This window comes from Propithecus coquereli, unplaced genomic scaffold, assembly GCF_000956105.1.
Source record: "Propithecus coquereli isolate 6110/MARCELLA unplaced genomic scaffold, Pcoq_1.0 Scaffold197, whole genome shotgun sequence".
NCBI classification, from domain to species: domain Eukaryota; kingdom Metazoa; phylum Chordata; class Mammalia; order Primates; family Indriidae; genus Propithecus; species Propithecus coquereli.
In genome coordinates, this window is record NW_012144633.1 from 3,855,007 (window position 1) to 3,873,451 (window position 18,445).

Sequence of the window (18,445 nt, forward strand, 5' to 3'; positions counted from 1 at the left end):
GATCCATATGTACTGGTCACCAAGATGATTTCAAAAGCAAGAAATCTGCCTTTCATTTTGTCCCTATCTAATCCAAAAGAGCAAATTGTGACCTGTTTCCTAATCTATTCTAAAAGTAAAGTCTGTATATTTGTTAAATGGAAAGTCCAACTGCAAGAGCATTAAACGTCTCAAGCTCAGTTTAGAAAGTGTACTGAGCAATAATAAAGAGATCACAGAAACAAGAGGAAAATATATCTTAGAGAAACTACCAAAAAATTCTCCAAAAGGAGAATGCTTTAGCTGTACTACAGGTTATTTCTCTCTTACCTCACTGAGGAGAGAGGTTGGGGAGGAGAATGGTATTAGAAACACAAATAGCTAATCATTCATTCTCTTTCCTCTCCTGCAGTCTCCCAAGGTTCCGGTTAGGAAGTGCTGTAATAATACTAAAGTCTCATCTAATTTTCCTGATCAACTCATGCTCTAATCAATTTGGAGGAAGAGGAAAGAAAAGAAAGAAATGAGATTCTAAGGTATGTACATTTAAGGTAGTAAACAGCAGCAGCTTAGTGGGAGTGAGAGGAACATGGCCCTCACTCACCAAGTAGGACCATTAACACTTCCAAAAGCAAAATGATGGAAGATGGAAAGGAGGGAAAAATGTTTTACCTTCTATTAGTCTATGTAGGCAGGAAGGTCTAAATACAGGGTTTAACTAAGTTGGGAGAGCAGGGGATAAATGAAAAGGGAATATTGAAAGATAATCAGCTTCAACCCTGACCCCCTTCTTACTGTAGAGTGCATCTGGAAACCTGGACTACTGGTATGGTACAGATACGCCCCAGAAGCAACTTAGATAGTAAACTCCCATGAATTCCTGGGCAGTTTCTTAGGAGTGATTTAAAAATAAGAAACCAGGTGAAGGGGGAGGGGGGAAATAAGAAACCAGATCTCTGCTTCCTTTGCAATAATAAGATAGGGAAGCCTCAAAACAAAGTGGCATTTGGAAGCAGAGGAGTAATGTAGTGATAGGGAGGGAAGGGATACCAAGCAGGTTTGGCTCAAGATAAACTAAAGCCAAAGGCTTCATACTCATACCCTGTTTGAATCCGAGAGAAAGCAGGAATAAAGTGAAGGTGGGGCACATAGTCCTTATTCACTCTACCTGTTATTCTATTTATTTATTTATTTATTTATTTATTTTTGAGACAGAGTCTCACTCTGTTGCCCGGGCCAGAGTGCCATGGCATCAGCCTAGCTCACAGCAACCTCAAACTCCTGGGCTCAAGCGATCCTTCTGCCTCAGCCTCGCGAGTAGCTGGGACTATAGGCATGTACCACCATGCCCGGCTAATTTTTTTTCTATATATTTTTAATTGTCCAGCTAATTTCTTTCTATTTTAGTAGAGACAGGGTCTCGCTCTTGCTCAGGCTAGTCTGGAACTCCTGAGCTCAAATGATCCACCTGCCTCAGCCTCCCAGAGTGCTAGGATTACAGGCGTGAGCCACCACACCCGGCCTCTACCTGTTATTTTAAAAGAAGGAGACAGGAACACTTAGTCAATCATATTGTGCTACTGAAATGACTACACAGAGTTAGCCGGGAAGTTTAAGAGCTAGCAGAGCTCCAAAAACAGCTTGCTCTTTCTTGTAAAGTAGAGTGAAGATGTTTCAAATGAAATTACATCCAAAAACTGGAAGTAAGAAAAGGGATCTCTTAGCAAATAGGAATCCAGGTATAGAATTTACACATATATATCTATATTTTAAAGTATAAAATTGAGAAAATATGTACAGAAATCATCCTACGTCTTAGAAAGGAGACATACAAAAAGGCCTGGTGAGGATGGGGAGTATGTGGGTGGATGCCTAGCAGTTGGAAGAATGCATATTGCCCAACTGCCCAGCAGCCAGCATGAGAATATCTTTCTTCTCCTTGTGGAAGCGCAGCTCCTTGCCTGCCAATCGGGCTTCATCCAGCTCTCGCTCGGTGGAGGCCAGCTCTCTAGACAGTGCCCCCGGTACAGTCTGCTCCCTGCTCACCCAGTCCAAGGCCATTTGGTGGCGAATATCATCATCCAGGGCCCGGTGTGAATAATGAGCCAACACTTCCTAGTGGGGGAGGGGAACGTGAAGATCACTGAGAGGGTAATGGTTCATATCATACCACATTGACCCATCTGGGACTAAGAACTCTTAGCCTTGGAGACCTAACTGAGGTCAGCACATAAGTCTTTCAAGGAGATTCTTAAGGAAACTTTCTGGTATGGAAAGTAAGACAGGCAAAAGAATCACAGTTAAGAATGAAATGGGAAAGATTATAGGAGTGGAGAGGATACTTTCCATTTTCACAACCTGGTAACCATAGGCCTGTTTATTTCTAACACAGCAGCCACCTCAAAATAGTTTTCTGCCGGACTCCTCCCTACCCGCCAACTCATAAGATCTCTTACCTGACGAGAGCACTGTCTTTCCCTCATGGCCTTAAGGCTGCCATTCCAGTGCAGCAGTTGAAAAACTGTCATTAGCTCCTAGGGGAAGAAGATATGAAGTAACAGGACAGTGATTTTATGTTGAGAAGTTGCATCAGAATTACACAGGAAATCTTTTACAAAATGAATTTGTGGAAGCATTTCTCATCACTCTGATACGCCCTTGGGGGAAGGAAGGTATTTATATTTTGAAAAATATTCTAACAACCTTCTTTCCCTTCCTTTCCAGAATCAATGAATCAGGGATTAGTAGGAGGTATTATATATGTAGTTGCAGCTGACCCATGTTATTAGAGCCAGAAGAACAGTACCTGGAACTCCAACATTGACTTGCCCTTGTTGGATTCCAACATGAATCGGAAGGCACCAATCCCTGTATTTGGGTTGTCAGCTTCCTCCCTGTTGCCCTGGTAACAAAGGAAAGGAAAAGACAAATTGACTTTCAATCAGGATTATCATCTCAGGCAGCACTGTTCAATAGAAATATAATACAGGCCACATATTTAATTTTAAACTCTCTAGATGCCACATTAAAGTAACCCAATTATAAAGTAACCCACATTAACCCAATATATTCAAAATATTTTTGAACTATAATCAGTATAAACATTATTAATGAAATATTTTACATTCTTTTTCTTGCACTAAGTTTTTAAAATCTGTTATCTATTTTATACTTAAAGCACATCTCAGTTCATACTAGACACATTTCAAGTGCTCAATAGCTATATGAAGCTAGTGGCTATTCTATGGTCAGCACAGACCTATAGGTGGTAGAAAAAGGTAAATCTGATTTATCCTATTTCACAAAGTGGGAACACTGAGGCATAGAGAAGTGCCGTGATTTAACCAAAATAAAAATGAGTTTGGCTACCATAGTGGATTAGCCTAGAGGATAGCTGGGCAATGCATTTGAAAGGGAAACTATTGGAGCCATGAGCGTGGGAAACTTTGGCTTCCTGGGCATTTGCCTAATGTGTCTTCTATTGGTTATATAACCCTGCAAGGGTGGAACTAAAACACTTTGTTCTGCCTTCAAGCCTAGTGTTTGCAAAGATCAATACAGCATAGAAGTTAAGAGAATGGACTGGAGCTCGCACTAGTAGTGTGGCTTTGGGGAAGTCATTTAACCTCTCTCTTCCTCAGTTTCCTCATCTGTAAAATGGGAATAATCATAGACCTACCTGATAGGATTGTTTTGAGAATTAAATACATTTTCTAAATTAAAAACAAAAATTTAAAAAAGGATAAATGTGGTCTGGAACTCCAATCATATAAAATGTAGGTACATTATTGTGCTGGTCCTGGTGTCCAGTTATACAATCCAAATCCATTCTGTTATCAGCTATGGTTTGGTGTAGATTTGCTGGTGGTTTTTCTCTCTGGTTTAACTATTGGGGATAATTCCAGATCTTGGGGCTGAATGGGACTCCCAAAATAGGGCATCTCCTGGTTTATTGGTGACCTTTTTGTCAACTAGGAAATGAGGACCAGGAAACTACTGGGAACACAGGGATCCAACTTTGTCCTCCTGCTTCCTAAGAAGTTGCCTGCTCTTTCTAGCTGGTTCCACACACCCACACATCCCAAGATTAGAACTTTATTTGGCATTCTTTGAGAAAGGGGACTAGGAAGAAGTCAGGAGCCAATTGGGTTATATCCAAATTCAGTTTATTGTAGGGTTTTCCTGTATATGTATCGCACCTAAAATAGTGTCAACCACTTAGTAAGTAAAGCCACAAGTGCTAGTTAATTATTATTATTTGTTTTTACTGTGCTAGAATCAACTGGAGGTCATAACTACTCAAGATCAGCCCATGTTGATTAACACACATTTGATCTTTGTGGTGAAGCAAGGATTACAAAATTTGGATCTAGAGAAGGAGGGAGGAGGAAAAAAATACAAAATTTGGATTTAGAAGTGAAAACCTGGAAGGAAAAGATAATCTTCAAAATTAGGCATTAGGGCTCTGAGGCAAGGAACCATTTCATTTTTACTTATGACTATTCAATATGATACCTTATTCAGTGCCTCTCAAACTTTTCCATGACATGGCACATATAAAATAATGATCATATCTGTACAGCCAACTGGGATATACAGAGGAGGATGCTAGCAGCCCGAATGATTCTGGGCAGAGGAGTTCATCTGTCCCAGGCCTTGCCCAGTCGCCTGGGAGCTGAGGGTAATCAATATGATGGCACACCTTCAACCTGTTTGGACTCCCAGAGTGACATGACCTACCAGTTGGAAAGTTCTGCCTCATATCACACTTCCACACCTAACATGGTTAAACCAACTCCATTTATTCAATAAACATTTTATCACAGAATAATTGATTAGTGAAAGGATCATTAGAATATAATTGGAAAGGAATTAGAGATAATTTAATTCAATCCACAAAGCAGATAACTGAAACAATTTAGTATATGTAGGCCGGGTGCGGTGGCTCACGCCTGTAATCCTAGCGCTCTGGGAGGCCCAGGTGGGAGGATTGCTTGAGCTCAGGAGTTTGAGACCAGCCTGAGCAAGAGCAAGACCCTATCTCTACTATAAATGAAAGAAATTAGCCAAACAACTGAAAATAGAAAAAATTAGCCAGGCACAGTGGCGCGTGCCTGTAGTCCCAGCTGCTCAGGAGGCTGAAGCTGGAGGATCGCTTGAGCCCAGGAGTTTGACATTGCTGTGAGCTAGGCTGATGCCATGGCACTCTAGCCAGGGCAACAGAGTGAGACTCTTGTCTCAAAAAAAAAAAAAAAAATTTAGTATATGTAATTACAACTTAACTAAATGCAAATAGAATAGAAACAGAAAACTGGTCACTTTATCACCCTATCAATGAATCTGCAGGGAGGAAGGAAGAAGGCAGTTTTAATTTCTGAACTGTAACTCTAAACTAAGTGCTTAAAGGCCCAGCATGGTGGCTTATGTGTGTAATCCCAGCACTTTGGGAAGCCAAGGTGGGAGGATCTGCTTGAGGACAGGAATTCAGAGACCAACTGGGCAAGACCCTATCTCTAGAAAAAAATAAGAAAAATTAGCCAGGCTTGGTGGTGTGTGTCTGTAGTCCCAGCTACTAGGGAGGCTGAGGCAGGAGGATCGCTTGAGCCCAGGAATTTGAAGCTGCAGAAGCATGATCACAACACTGCACGCCAGCCTGGTTGACAGAACGAGACCCTGTCTCAAAAAAACAAAAAAAAGTCTGCTTGGGTTTCTATCTAATCTTGGGTGGCACTACCACTTACTAGCTATATCACTTTAGGCAAAACTTCACTTCTTTGTTTTATTGTCCTCATCTCTAAAATAGGGGTAATAATAGTACTCACACCTCAGGATTGTTATGTTGTTTAAAGGAGATAAAATACATATAAATCCCCTAGAGTAGTCCCTGGCATAAGGATTAGCTAAGGTTATTATTATCATCATTATTTGAAAGAATAGTTGTTCTTTTTAAAGAGAGCAAATAAATTATCCTCCTCATTTCTAAAAAGGGAAAAAGACAAGACACTGTATTATAAAGGAGCTCTCTATTGATAAGATGAAGTAATGGAGGCAGGAGAAAAGCGAAAATAAAAACAGTTTTATGGGCACAGTGGGTTATGCCTATAATCCCATCGATTTAGGAGGCTGAGGCAGGAGGATTACTTAAGGCCAGGAGTTTGAGGCTACAGTGAGGTATGATTGGGCAACTGCACTCCAGCCTGGGCAGCAGAGCAATACCCTGTCTCGAAAAACAAAACAAAGAAAAACAAAACAAAAAAATCCTAGTCTTATTTAAAAAAAAAGAAAAAAAAACAGTAAGAGACTAAGGTCTTAAACCAAAATTGGGAAAAGCAAAATTCAAACTCACTTTTCATTTTGGGATACTAAAATTCCATAAATCTTTTTTTTTGTGTGTGTGTGTGAGACAAAGTCTTTCTCTGTTGCCTGGGCTAGAGTGCTGTGGCATCAGGCTAGCTCACAGCAACCTCAAACTCCTGGGTTCAAGCAATCCTTCTGCCTCAGCCTCCCGAGTAGCTGGGACTACAGGTATGTGCCACCATGCCTGGCTAATTTTTTCTATATATTTTAGTTGTCCAGCTAATTTCTTTCTATTTTTAGTAGAGACGGGGGTCTCACTCTTGCTCAGGCTGGTCTTGAACTCCTGACCTTGAGGGATCCTCCCGCCTCAGCTTCCCAGAGTGCTAGGATTACAGGTGTGAGCCACTGCGCCTGGCCTTAAAATTCCATAAATCCTGAATTAAAGATTTCTAGATACCAAAGAGACACAATGAAAGAAGACAAAACAACAAAAAACACAGATATAGAATTAGCGATTGAGACATGGAACACGTGACACAACAGAGAATAAACAGAAAGAACAGAGAGGTAGACAGGAAAGAAAACAAGAATTCATGCTCTGTTTCCCAGTAATTTATAAGACTTCCCAACTGGCCAGTTCAGCCATCCTCCACTCTCCTTCCTTCCAACTCCATGCAACTTACATTGAACGATGCCAGGGCCTCAGAGACACTCTTCTCAATGAACTCATCAGTGATTCTTCGGGAAGGATGTTCATTAAACACAGAGTTCATTAGCGCAATCTTTGCAGCACTTCTCCGGGCCTCAGCTTTTGTGGGGCAAAACTAGGCAGGGGAGAAAGAATGAGAGTATTTGTATATGTGCATCTGAGAAAGAGAAAGGAACAGTGGGAGGGAAACATTTGAGATAGAAGACACTTGGAAACTCTGGATAAATCAGTTGTGTTCAACACACTCCCCAAAGTTTTTATTGTAAAATGGTTGGGCTGTTTGGAAACATAATTTTGATTCAACATCCTGAAGTCATTAAGGAACTGGAGACGGCTATAGCTCGTACCAAATTGAATGCAGAATGAGGAAGACTGCTGATGTCAGCATATAATCACTGGACAGGAAAAATACCCCTGTTTAAACTGTCGACAGAATTAATTACTCAAAAGCTAGATTCTGGCCAATTTATTATTAATAGAAATCTGTATCTTGTTCCCTTATTCTGCGGACAGGCAAGATTTTTTGATTTCTCTAGATAATCCAAGATTAGAACAAAGCTGGGTCTAGGCTGCTTCTGCAGAGCAGGCCTCTGGTCTCTATCAGAAGCACCCATCTGGGATTCCTTCACTTTTAGCTGTAGGCAGGCATTTTCCGCAACAATGTAGTGAGCCAAAGGAGCTATCCCTGAACAAGGTATCATAGAACAAGTCTGATTTTCAGAAGTCATAAATCATTCAACTTCAGATTCCTAGCCACCATGGTATTCCTTTATAATTCATCTTTACTGCTCCCTCTAAGGCCTCTGTGCCCTTTGTCATTTATGATTAAGATTAGGGGAAAGACCCCCACTGCTGAATTTGACTGGCTAAAAAAAGATTAAGGGGAAAGGAAGAAAGTGATGTTATAGTTTTCAAAAGTAGACCAGGTTATGTTCACTACTTAACCATCATTATTATCATTAATTCCTAATTTTCTTTAGCTGACAGTTCTCTCTGAGGCAGCATATGGAGCTTGGTATATTAGCCATAAGCTTTCTTGCTTCTTCAATTTCACTGTCTCTACTTCTCTATTACTAGCCTACTGCCCACTCTGCTCTATAGTGCTGTTTCTGAAAAAGTCATCTCTGAAGAAAACCACCAGGAGAAATTTTACCTGCCAAAGTGGATATAAAAGGTATAAGCTAAAAGAGACCAACAGAGATAATTCTACTCTTTCAGAAAATAACAGAAATCAAATTACTATGTTTCAGTTATGAGCATCATCATAAAAATTTTAAATCATTATTTAACAATGTGACAAAGTAGAAAGAAGGAAAGATCTTATTCTCTAAGAAAAGAAAGCATAAACATTAGTCATCCTGGGCATATATTTATTTCTCTGAAATGGCTGAAGATCTGAGGGAAAAAATTTAGTCACCTGATTTGAAATGAAGGTTCCTTAGGACTTCAGTGGCATTCATGCAACAGATATATTAATTGCCTACTATGTGCTGGGCACTGAGTTGGGTGGTAAGGACTTAATATGGAACAAAAAAGGAGACAGATACAATCTCTGCCTCCATGGAGCATACTCCACTAGGAGAGACAAACAATTATGATACATTGTAGTAAGTGATATGATAGGGGAAATTCAAGTTCCTGTGGAAACACATATCAGGGGCTCTAATGTTGTCTAAGGGTGACACAAACCGTATGGAAAACAGAACAAAGGTGTTTTACTATTTTCGGTGAATTCCTATTCAGACTCTTAAGTTGACATTTCAGAAGCTGCCTTCCTGTCTGCAATGTAAAAAATCTATCTTTGTTGATAATATTCACCCTAGTCCATAATAATTTCTTACTACCCCATAATGGCACCATTCTTTTCATCACCATAGGTCTTTCTTACAACTGTAGAATGTTAGTAGTAGAAAAGACTTTAGAACTAATCTAACCTATCCGCCTTCATGTTATAGGTGGGGAAACAGGCCCAAAAAAGTTACCTTACTAGTCCCACTGGCAGTCAGGGGAATGAGAATTTGGATCCCCTAACTCTTAGATGAATACTGTTTCCACTATACATAGTCCCTCCCCTTGATCTCTTAGAGAATTCAAACCTTGCTTTCTTTAGTACTTGTCTATGAAAAAGCACTAAGGGCCAGGCGTGGTGGCTCATGCCTGTAATCCTAGCACTCTGGGAGGCGGGAGGATCACCTGAGGTCAGGAGTTCGAGACCAGCCTGAGCCAGAGTGAGATCCCATTTCTACTTAAAATAGAAAAAATTAGCCAGGCATGGTGGCTCCAGCAGGCTGAGGCAGGAGGATCCTTTGAGCCTAGGAGTTTGAGGTTGCTGTGAACTAGGCTGATGCCACGGCACTCTAGCCCAGGCAACAGAGCAAGACTCTGTCTCAAAAAAAAAACAAAGCAAAAGCAAAAGAAAAAGTACTAAGGGCAAAGAATATTGTTCTGTATCCTCAAGAAGAGATGGTAGGAAGGTTGGAATGCAAAAATGCAAGCCAGATCATAACATGGGTTGGGTGCTCGTAGTCTGATAAAGTGAACAAGGGCATATTCAAATTCAAAATGGGTTTGAGTTTTTGAAAGAAAAGCTTGCTACTGAGGTTCTTTTGTGATCAAATGAGCCTTAAATGCTTGCCAGAATTATTTACTCAGAATTGGTTTAGGTCCTCAAATGTGTGATTTCAGACGCACATTTAATGGCCAGAGTGGTGGAAAAAGCCCTTACTAGCACCTGAGCATTTATCGTTGCTACTGCCATCTCACAACTCTTACCTGGAAGCTTCCAAAGCAACTTCCCCCAGGCAGGGTGACATAGCAGACATAGGGAGGACTGTTGGAGGGAACCATCTCATAAACCACTAAAGCCCCATTCTTCAAGTCAGCCCCACGGGACTGCTTCATCTGCCAGAATTCCTGAAGTGCCTCCACAACATTCACTACAAAAAGAGAAGTAGTTAAGTTCAGCAATGAGAACGCCTCCAAGTAGTGCTGTACTTCAGTACAGTACCTGCAATCTATACCTACATTAAGAGTCTGCCCCTTAGCTCCCTACCTATCACCATTTAAAAGCATTTAAATTAATAAACCTAGACTGTGATTAAATTAATTTACATAGGAAGAACAGAGTATGCCTGCTTTCATCCCTTACCTCTAGTTCACATTTTGATTTAGTCCTAGAATAACTTAAATATTGGGAGTAGAATTTCCAAGGTCAGCAGAACATTATCACTGCCTGATGAAATACAAGTAGATCATTCCACAATTGGTCAGCTGGCCCAGGATGATGATGACCAGCATGATAAGTGCTAACATTTATTCAACACTTACTGTATGTCAGGCATTTCCTTAATAAGTGTTTTACTCATTTAATCACAACAGCCTTATGAGGACCTTTATTATCCCTGTTTTACAGATGAGGGAAATGAAGTATAGAAAAGTTAAATAATTTGCCCAAGGTTATAACAGCTAGCAAGTAGAATTCAAGATCAAGAATCTAAACTCAGGCAGTCTCAGTTCCACAATCAATATTCTTCTATGCACTACTGCCTCTCAAGGAAATATGAGCAAATAGTGAGCAAATCCATGGCCAGATTTCTTATCCATCCAGGAATATTATGTGTACACGATGTGAGATAGAAGAAAGAGAGAGAGAGAACACTTCTCTTCTGAGGCTTTACCTTGGTATAAATGATTTTTGGAGGAACTGTATGGTGGGAAACACTTCTCCATGGGTCTCTCATGCTCCTTCACATCTTGCTGGGTATGTTAAGATTGCAAAGCCCTGACTGCTCTTTACTTAGTCCACATTTCTCAGGACTGTGTTTGCAGCAAGAAACCTTAAGGGATGAGGTAATGTGTCCCACTGGGACACAGAACAAGCTTGCTTACGGCTTGTTATAAAATGGCAGGTCCCCCAAGCTCAGTTTTCCTCTCTTGTGATACAATCCGTGGCCTATGCAAGCATCTACCTGAGCCCTCCACATCAGACTTGGGAGGAGGCAAAGAGGACTGATACAAATGTGATGCTCATGCTACTTGCTATGCTATGAGTAATAACATACTTTGTCTCTGACCCAGAAGTCTCTTGACTTCAGCCAGCATCCATGAAACAATAACTGGCTAACTTACGAGTTGTAAATAGGATAAAATCAAACTCCAGACCTGACAATGTATCCTAGAACCCTTTTTCCCATTCCCTACCTTTTCCTTATGTAGCCTACAGGGTAAAGGGAGAGAGAGATATTAATCAAATAATTTCAAACAAATGTAAAACTGTAACTGTGATATGTCCTATAAAGGAGTAGTAGATGGTGGGACATGCTGTAGGAGTATCTGATCTAGTTAAAAGGTGAAAGAAAGCTACCCTGAGGAGGTGATAACTATGCTCAGGTATGAGTAAAAAATTCACTAGGCAAGAGATGAGAGAATGGTATTCTGAACATAAGAAACAGCATGTACAAAGGCTCTCTGACAGCAAGAAACATGGTGACTAAAGGGACTAAAAGAAGGCCATTGTGGGTCCAAAAGAGGGAATGAAGGGAAGTGTGATGCAAGATGAAGTTGCCAGAGGAGGCAGGTACCAGACCAAGTAGGGCCTTTTAGGCCATGTGAGAGTATTGGCTTTATCCTAGAGCAATAGGGAGCAATTGAAGGATTTTAAACAGAAGGAGGGATGAGAGCAGTTTACCTTTGGAAAGGATCACTTTGACTCTAGGGTTCCAACTTTTAACTAAAGCCTCATAATAAGTTATCACATGTGCTTTCCAATATCTTGCAACATGGAGTCTCCTACTCTTAATTACAACAAGGACTCATTAATTCTTTCATATTAGTTCAGGTCTTTCAAGAAGAAGCCAAGATGGGATAGACATGCAAGAGATTTATTGGGGAAGAAGTAGGAGAAGGCAGGGAGAGCCCTCAGATCACAGTGAAGGTCTGACACCTATGGAAAAGAGGGAGGGAAGGAGGTTTGGATATGAGGATCTGAGACTGCAGTGCAGTTTCATGAAAGGTTTGGCGAACTCAGTGGGAAGTCCTCATGCCAAAGGAATCCCACATCTCACCAAGATGTGCCTGTGTATGCTCAGTCATTGGGTGGGAGCAGCCTACAGGAAGTGTGGCCTTGGTGCAAATGTGGTGATGGACCCAGAGCGGGCAGCAGCTGAAGCTGTTAGTTATGCTTCCTGTAGCAGGAGATCTGAACAGCACATTTTCATGGCTGCCATACACGCATTAAGCAAATATTTGAGCATTTAATAATTGTGTAGCTCTATTCTAGGCTTTAGGGATGCAAAGAAAAACACACTGTCCCTGTCAATAAGGTGTTTAAAATCTAGTACCCAATAATAAGTCATCTCACCTGCTCAGCAACGGAAACGGAAACAACCCGTGCACCAACCAGAGGTGAAAAGCAGCATAAGCTCTTTTCTAATACCCTATCTTTGACTTTTTAGAATTGTTCATTCTTCTATTAAAAGACAGCATGAAAAGGAAACTCTCTTTCCCACCCTTGGTTTTGGCAAGGGGTCTTCAAAGGTCACTGCTACCCAGAAAGCTTAGCCATCTTTGTTCTTTCCATTGAGATCTTTTCAGCCCCAGTTCTCTCTTTGAGACAATTTAGCACAATGCACTGGGTGACAGCTCTCCTGACATGCAAACAACAGAGAGAATATTGGAATAAAGAGGAAGGGGAGGAGACCATCGTAATTAGGAAGGTCTTATTAAAAGGCATATGTCCAGTCTATATTCAGTTAAATCCCTCTTGGCACAGAGTAGAGGACCAATTTTTAATGATTACTCAAAGCCAAAGGAAATGGGGAGTCTTATTTCAGAAATGTGAGTATAAAATGAGAGATTGGACAAAATGGTCAAGAAAAAGCAATTAATTGTGATCAGCATTTGAAAGTGCTCATAGACTCATTCATTTTTAAAGCTGGAAGAAACTTTAGAGATTATCTAGTCCGACTTAGGCTAAGGTAGGGCAGATGACTGGCTCAAGGTCACATAGCTGTTGCGTAGCTGGGGCATGAATCTAGATATCCTGATGCCAGTGTTCTTTCCAATTTGGGAATCTTAACCCAGGGTTAAAGGTCCAGTCTATGGTTGGGCTTCACAGGGGCTCACAAGCCCCCTAAAACTGTTAAGTAAAATTATATGTGTGTATGCATATAAGTATTTGTGCATGTGTATGTGAGGGGTGCCCATAGTTTTGGTCAGATTTTCATTGAGGAACCATGGATACAATGGTTTACATAAGGATGGCTAAAGAACAGCAAAGTACAAGGGCAGGAATGATGAGATGTACATGTTTGACAGCCGCAATTACTTTCTGCAAGACCAAGATAGTGAGGAATATTTAAGTGCTTAAACTCTGATGTTGAACAACAACAAAAAAGAGAATGATTTGGTTTTTGCCTTTAAGAGATAAAATATTAGATGGATATCTAAGAGCAATGAGAGGAACAGATCATTTATCTACCAGAATAAAAACATTAAAACAACACATGAAACTACAGTAAAGATTTTATATTATAAAAATAAATACATGGAAAAAGAATAGATATAATATATGGTGGGGGAACAGGGATAAAGAGATAATAAATAGATAATCAAATTGAGAGGTGAGTAAAAAGGCTCTCCCTAATCATACAGGATGGTGAGAATAGCTGGCCCAGCTTAATTCACATTATTATGGAAGATGGGGAAGCTGGTTAACAATATTTCATCTGGTATTTACCATTTCAGTTTTTAGAAGGTACCCCCTGAATAGTCCACAGTACACAGTCTCTGTGAAAGGGAGGGACTGGGAAGTATTAATAATAGTGACTTTGGGAAGGGACTCTGGTAGACTGAATAATGGCCCCTGCTAAGATGTCCATGTCTTAATCCTTGGAACCTGTGAATGTTACCTTATGTGGCAAAGACTTTGCAGATGTGTTTAAAGAATTTGAGATAGGGAGATTATCCTATCTGGGTGGGCCCTAAAGGCAATCACAAGTGTCCTTATAAGAGGAAGGCAGATTTGAAAAAACACAGAAGAGGAGAAGGCGTAGAGGCAGAGATTGGAATGATACAGTCACAAATCAAGGAATGTCGATGGCCCCCAGAAGCTGGAAGAGGCAAGGAGTGGATTCTCCACTAGAGCTTCTGGAGGGAGCACAGCCCTGCCAACACCTTGATTTTGGCCCAGTAATACTGATTTTGGATTTACGGCCTCCAGAACTGTGAGAGAATAAATGTCTGTTGTTTTAAGCTACCAAATTTGTGATAATTTGTTACAGCAGTCACAGGAAACTAATACAGGGACTAATCCAACATTTCTAAAAATTAGAAATATTCAGACCAATCAATTTAACTCCAGTCACTTATAGGAAAAGAAGCTCTCTGTGATTCTGAGGAAAAGGAACAACTAAACAAAAACTATTACTCAAGATTCATTTGTTCAACTTAGTGGAGTAGCTGGGCAAAATTTCCAATCATGTAGTCATATTATAACATAAAGGGATAGCAATAATTCCAAAACAACACCATTTGAAGAGAGAAATGTAGCAGTTACAGAGCAAGGAAAGTAACTTGCTCAATCATGCCAGTTTAGGGATTGCCAGATGTCAAACATGAGAAGGGGACTATATGCTTTGTAGAAAAAAAAAATAGGCAAAGGCAATGGTTAAGCTAATAATAGCTATCATTTGCACAGTTTTCCAAATGCATTTCCAAATGCATAATAATAGCAACCAATCTGAGTACTATTATATTCTGCATGCTTTATATTGATTATCTCATTTAATCTACCTAAAACTATCAGAATAGGTATAATAATACCCATTCTACAAAAAGTAAAGAAGTTAAGGAATAGGCCAGAAGTGGCAGAACCAGGATTTAGAAACAATGTTTGTTGGGCTCCAAAGTCCACCCTCTTTTCTATTGTACCATCCTGCCTTCCTGTACCATTAATCCTCACACATGCTCTGTAAAGTGGACTGTGAGCGTCATCAAGATAGGGACTAAATATCTGCCTTGTTCACCACTGCATCTGGTGATCAATAAATATTTGTTAAATGAATGAACGGAACAGATGAGACAGAGAGATTAAGCAATTTCTTTAAGATCACAGAGACACTGACAGGGCCAGGTCCTCTGATTCCAAATCCTATGCACTATAAACTGATTAAAATCCTGCAGCATATTGAGCTATGTGTGTATGTTGGGTGGGTGGGTGAGAGGGGGAGATAAAGGACAAACAGGTGAAATAATGGAAGAATTTTTTTGTATGAATGCTGAAATCCTACATGAGGGAAGGTAAATCTAAAGACTGTGACTTGGCTGCGTGCCAAGGCCTGGCTCATGCCTGTAATCCCAACACTTTGGGAGGCCGAAGAAGGAAAATCACTTGAAGCCAGGAATTTGAGACCAGCCAGGGCAACACAGCAAGACCCCATCTCTACTCTCTACAAAAACTTTAAGTGGCGAGGCATGGTGGCACACACCTGTAGTCCCAGCTGCTTGGGAGGTTGAGGTGAGAGGATTGCTTGAGCCTGGGAGTTCGAGGTTACATTGAGCTATGATCACACTACTGTACTCCAGCCTGGGAGACAGAGCAAGACCCCAGCTTAAATCAATAAAAAACAAAAAAAAAAATTTAAAAAAATCCACCATGACTGGAAAAGGGCAATTTGAAGCAGTCAGGAAGAAGAAAATGTGGTAAAGCATTGCTGGATGAGGGAATGGTCTGGGCAGAGACCAAAATAAATTGTATTCAGGGGAATACAGCCATCCCCCAAATACCATGCCATCAGTCACAAGGGTATGTGGGTACATGCCAATGGCAGTTTTGCCTAAGAATTGAAACAGAATAAGTGATTCCATGTGGTAAAGGACTTCTGAGCCAAATGGGCAGAGATTCTGCTTGCTGAACTATCTGCCAAACTCTCCTAAAGTACTGGCTGGACACCCAGACTGGAAATGAGAAACTTAAGAATAATGAGAGAAACTGTGATGGGAGGTGGGGAGGTGGGAGAGAGAATCACCACAGTCTGAAGCTTGACTGTTCTTTGTCAACACAATCCTCTTTTTCCCTCATTCTTGGTAAGGAAATGAAAGTTTTTACAGGATGCCCAGTTTAGAAGCCAAACCAGAGGCTCTCTAGGTAACACAGACAAGAAAAAGGGTATATTCCTCTATAATTTTAATAAATGCCTATAAGTTTCCTAGAGGAAGACTTCATATTTAGGGTGACCACTCCTGGCTACTCCTATGCCCAGAGGTAAAGACCTTCCCTTGATCTCAGCTTCAAGAGACCTGAAGCAGCAGGATAGTAGCTGATGGCAGTTCCATCATTTAGCCTTGTTAAATCTAGGAATTAAACTAGAAAAATAACTTCCTCATAATGAATTTCAGAATCATTTTCAGTTGTATCTCCAGCACCTAGCAGAGTACCTTGCCCTATGGTAGGAGCTCAAATTGTATGAAGAACAAAGGGAAACTGACGGTAAATGAATCATTAGGTATATATAGCAAAATGGATCTGAAAATCTGTTTTCATCAGAATTTTTTGGTTTACACAATCAGGATTTAAGAGTGGGAGAAAATGAGACATGTTATTCTTAAGGAAGTATGAACCAACAAATCTGAGATAATGATAATTTTTAGGTACCCATTATGTGTCAGTTGCAATATCTCCGTTAATCCACATGATCCCTGAAGAAACTGAAGCTCAGTGAGGTTGAGTCCCTTCCCCAAAGACATAGCTGGTAAAGACAGAAATCTCCAAAGCCTGTGTGTGCTCTTTTCACTACGCTTTCTCAAAAAAGAAAAAAAAAAGTCTATAGAGAAAGCCCTGCAACCTTTCTCTGTATTAAAGATAGTGTTACTTTCAGGTCAAGTAGGACGTGGCCAAGCAGACAGAAGTGATGTCAGAAATTCCATACTTAAATTCTGTATCCCACACCCCTCACTATATATTCCTTGCTACTTACACTATAAATATGGAACTTGAACTCAGACAGGAAATTCTACACTGGTTAAATAAAAACAACGAAGAAAATCCTCACATCCCCCTTCCCAGAAATTAGGCATCTTTAGATGAAGATTTCTAAGCAAAATAGGGTTTCTACCTGGCTCATTTCCACAGAATTTAACATTAACAGAGCCAAGGCCTGGGATTTATCCTCAGTTCCTGGACAAGGGCCAGGAAAACAAAGCCAGACAGAGAGGCAGGAGTTCTGAGTCTCCATACTAAAAAAGACAACCAAAGTGAGGTACTAAGCCACAGGAAGCTGGTGTGGGCTCAATGGTATGGGTCCAGATTTAAAGAAAGGCACAATTATTAAGAGTGACTTGTGAAGGCACTACCTAACTACCCAGCAAGTCTTAAGTTGCATTGAAATTTCAGAGTTAAGTAAGTAAAGAATTAAAAAGTCAACGTTAAGGAGATGGAGTAAATTAACAGGGGAGCCCAGGAATTGATGAGACCACAGAGGAAAGACTGAGAGGGTGTGGATGAGAAATGGGATCTGTGATGAAGGACAGGATCCCACACAATGGGGTCTGGTTCTCAAAGGGAGAAAGATGTTAACGCCTTAAGCTAGAGGAAGAATTCTATTTCCGAAGGAGAAAAGGTTGGGAAGAAAAGACGATTGTATCTGAAAAAGAGGGACTCTGGAGAATATATTAATAACTGAGTAAAGGGGAGGAGGTGGGAGGCTTAAACGTATGTATGAGTGTGTGCGTCTGTGCGTGAGCGTGTGTGTAGCCCAGAAGTAAACTCCCCAAAAGGAAATGCATGTTAGGGCCAGGAAAAGCGATCTGGAGGACTGTGGGAGCAAGGCTCCCTTACAGAGAGTGTCCCGCAGGAGGCCAGACCCGCAGACTCACCTCGGCCATAGCCCTGCGTGTGCTTGGCGAAGCTCCTTACCACGGCCTCCACAGCCTCCCGCAGCACAGCCGGGCTGCCGGCGGCTCCGGGGGGCAGGGGCAGCCCGGGGGCCCCTGACGCGAGCAGCGGCGGCGGGGGCGGTGCGGGGGGCGGTGGGGCCGGCGGGGGGCCCGCTGGGGGTGTGGCGGCAGCAGCCGTGGCCCCAGTCACTCCGGGCCGCAGCGCTCGAAGAGTGCCCCTCCCGCTAGCGCCTACTCCAGGCTGCAGCCGCTGTGCTCGCATCGTCTCCATCCCGGCTGCCAGTGCAGTAGCGGCCCGCAGCCTGCCAGCCTGGCCAGCTAACGGTCCCCGCCACCCCAGTCAAGGAGCGCCTGGGGACTGAGGGCGGTGCCGAGGCCGAGCTGTCAGTCAATTGAGGGCGGATACGAGCCAGGTCCCATGCCAATCACCAATGAGGGGGCGGGAGCTGGAGGGCTCCCTCTCCGCCATAGGCAAGTTACTGAGGAGGGCGGAGGTTCTGAGGACCAATTGCAAAAAGAATAAGCGATATCTTCTGTAAGGCAGACGCGTAGCTTGGGCGCGTCTTT

At 41.6% G+C, this 18,445-nt stretch overlaps 1 protein-coding gene across 1 annotated transcript; it reads right to left on the reverse strand.

Moving 5' to 3' along the window:
- Window positions 1–1,540: 1,540 nt before the first annotated feature.
- LIX1L (Lix1 homolog (chicken) like) lies at window positions 1,541–18,215 on the reverse strand. Its single transcript, XM_012643443.1, has 6 exons — window positions 17,858–18,215; window positions 9,758–9,921; window positions 6,960–7,100; window positions 2,786–2,881; window positions 2,436–2,513; window positions 1,541–2,094 (listed from the first exon to the last, which is right to left on the reverse strand). Exons 1-6 carry the CDS (start codon window positions 18,147–18,149, stop codon window positions 1,852–1,854), a joined length of 1,014 nt encoding a protein of 337 aa, XP_012498897.1. The 5' UTR covers window positions 18,150–18,215; the 3' UTR covers window positions 1,541–1,851.
- Between the last annotated feature and the right edge of the window lie 230 nt (window positions 18,216–18,445).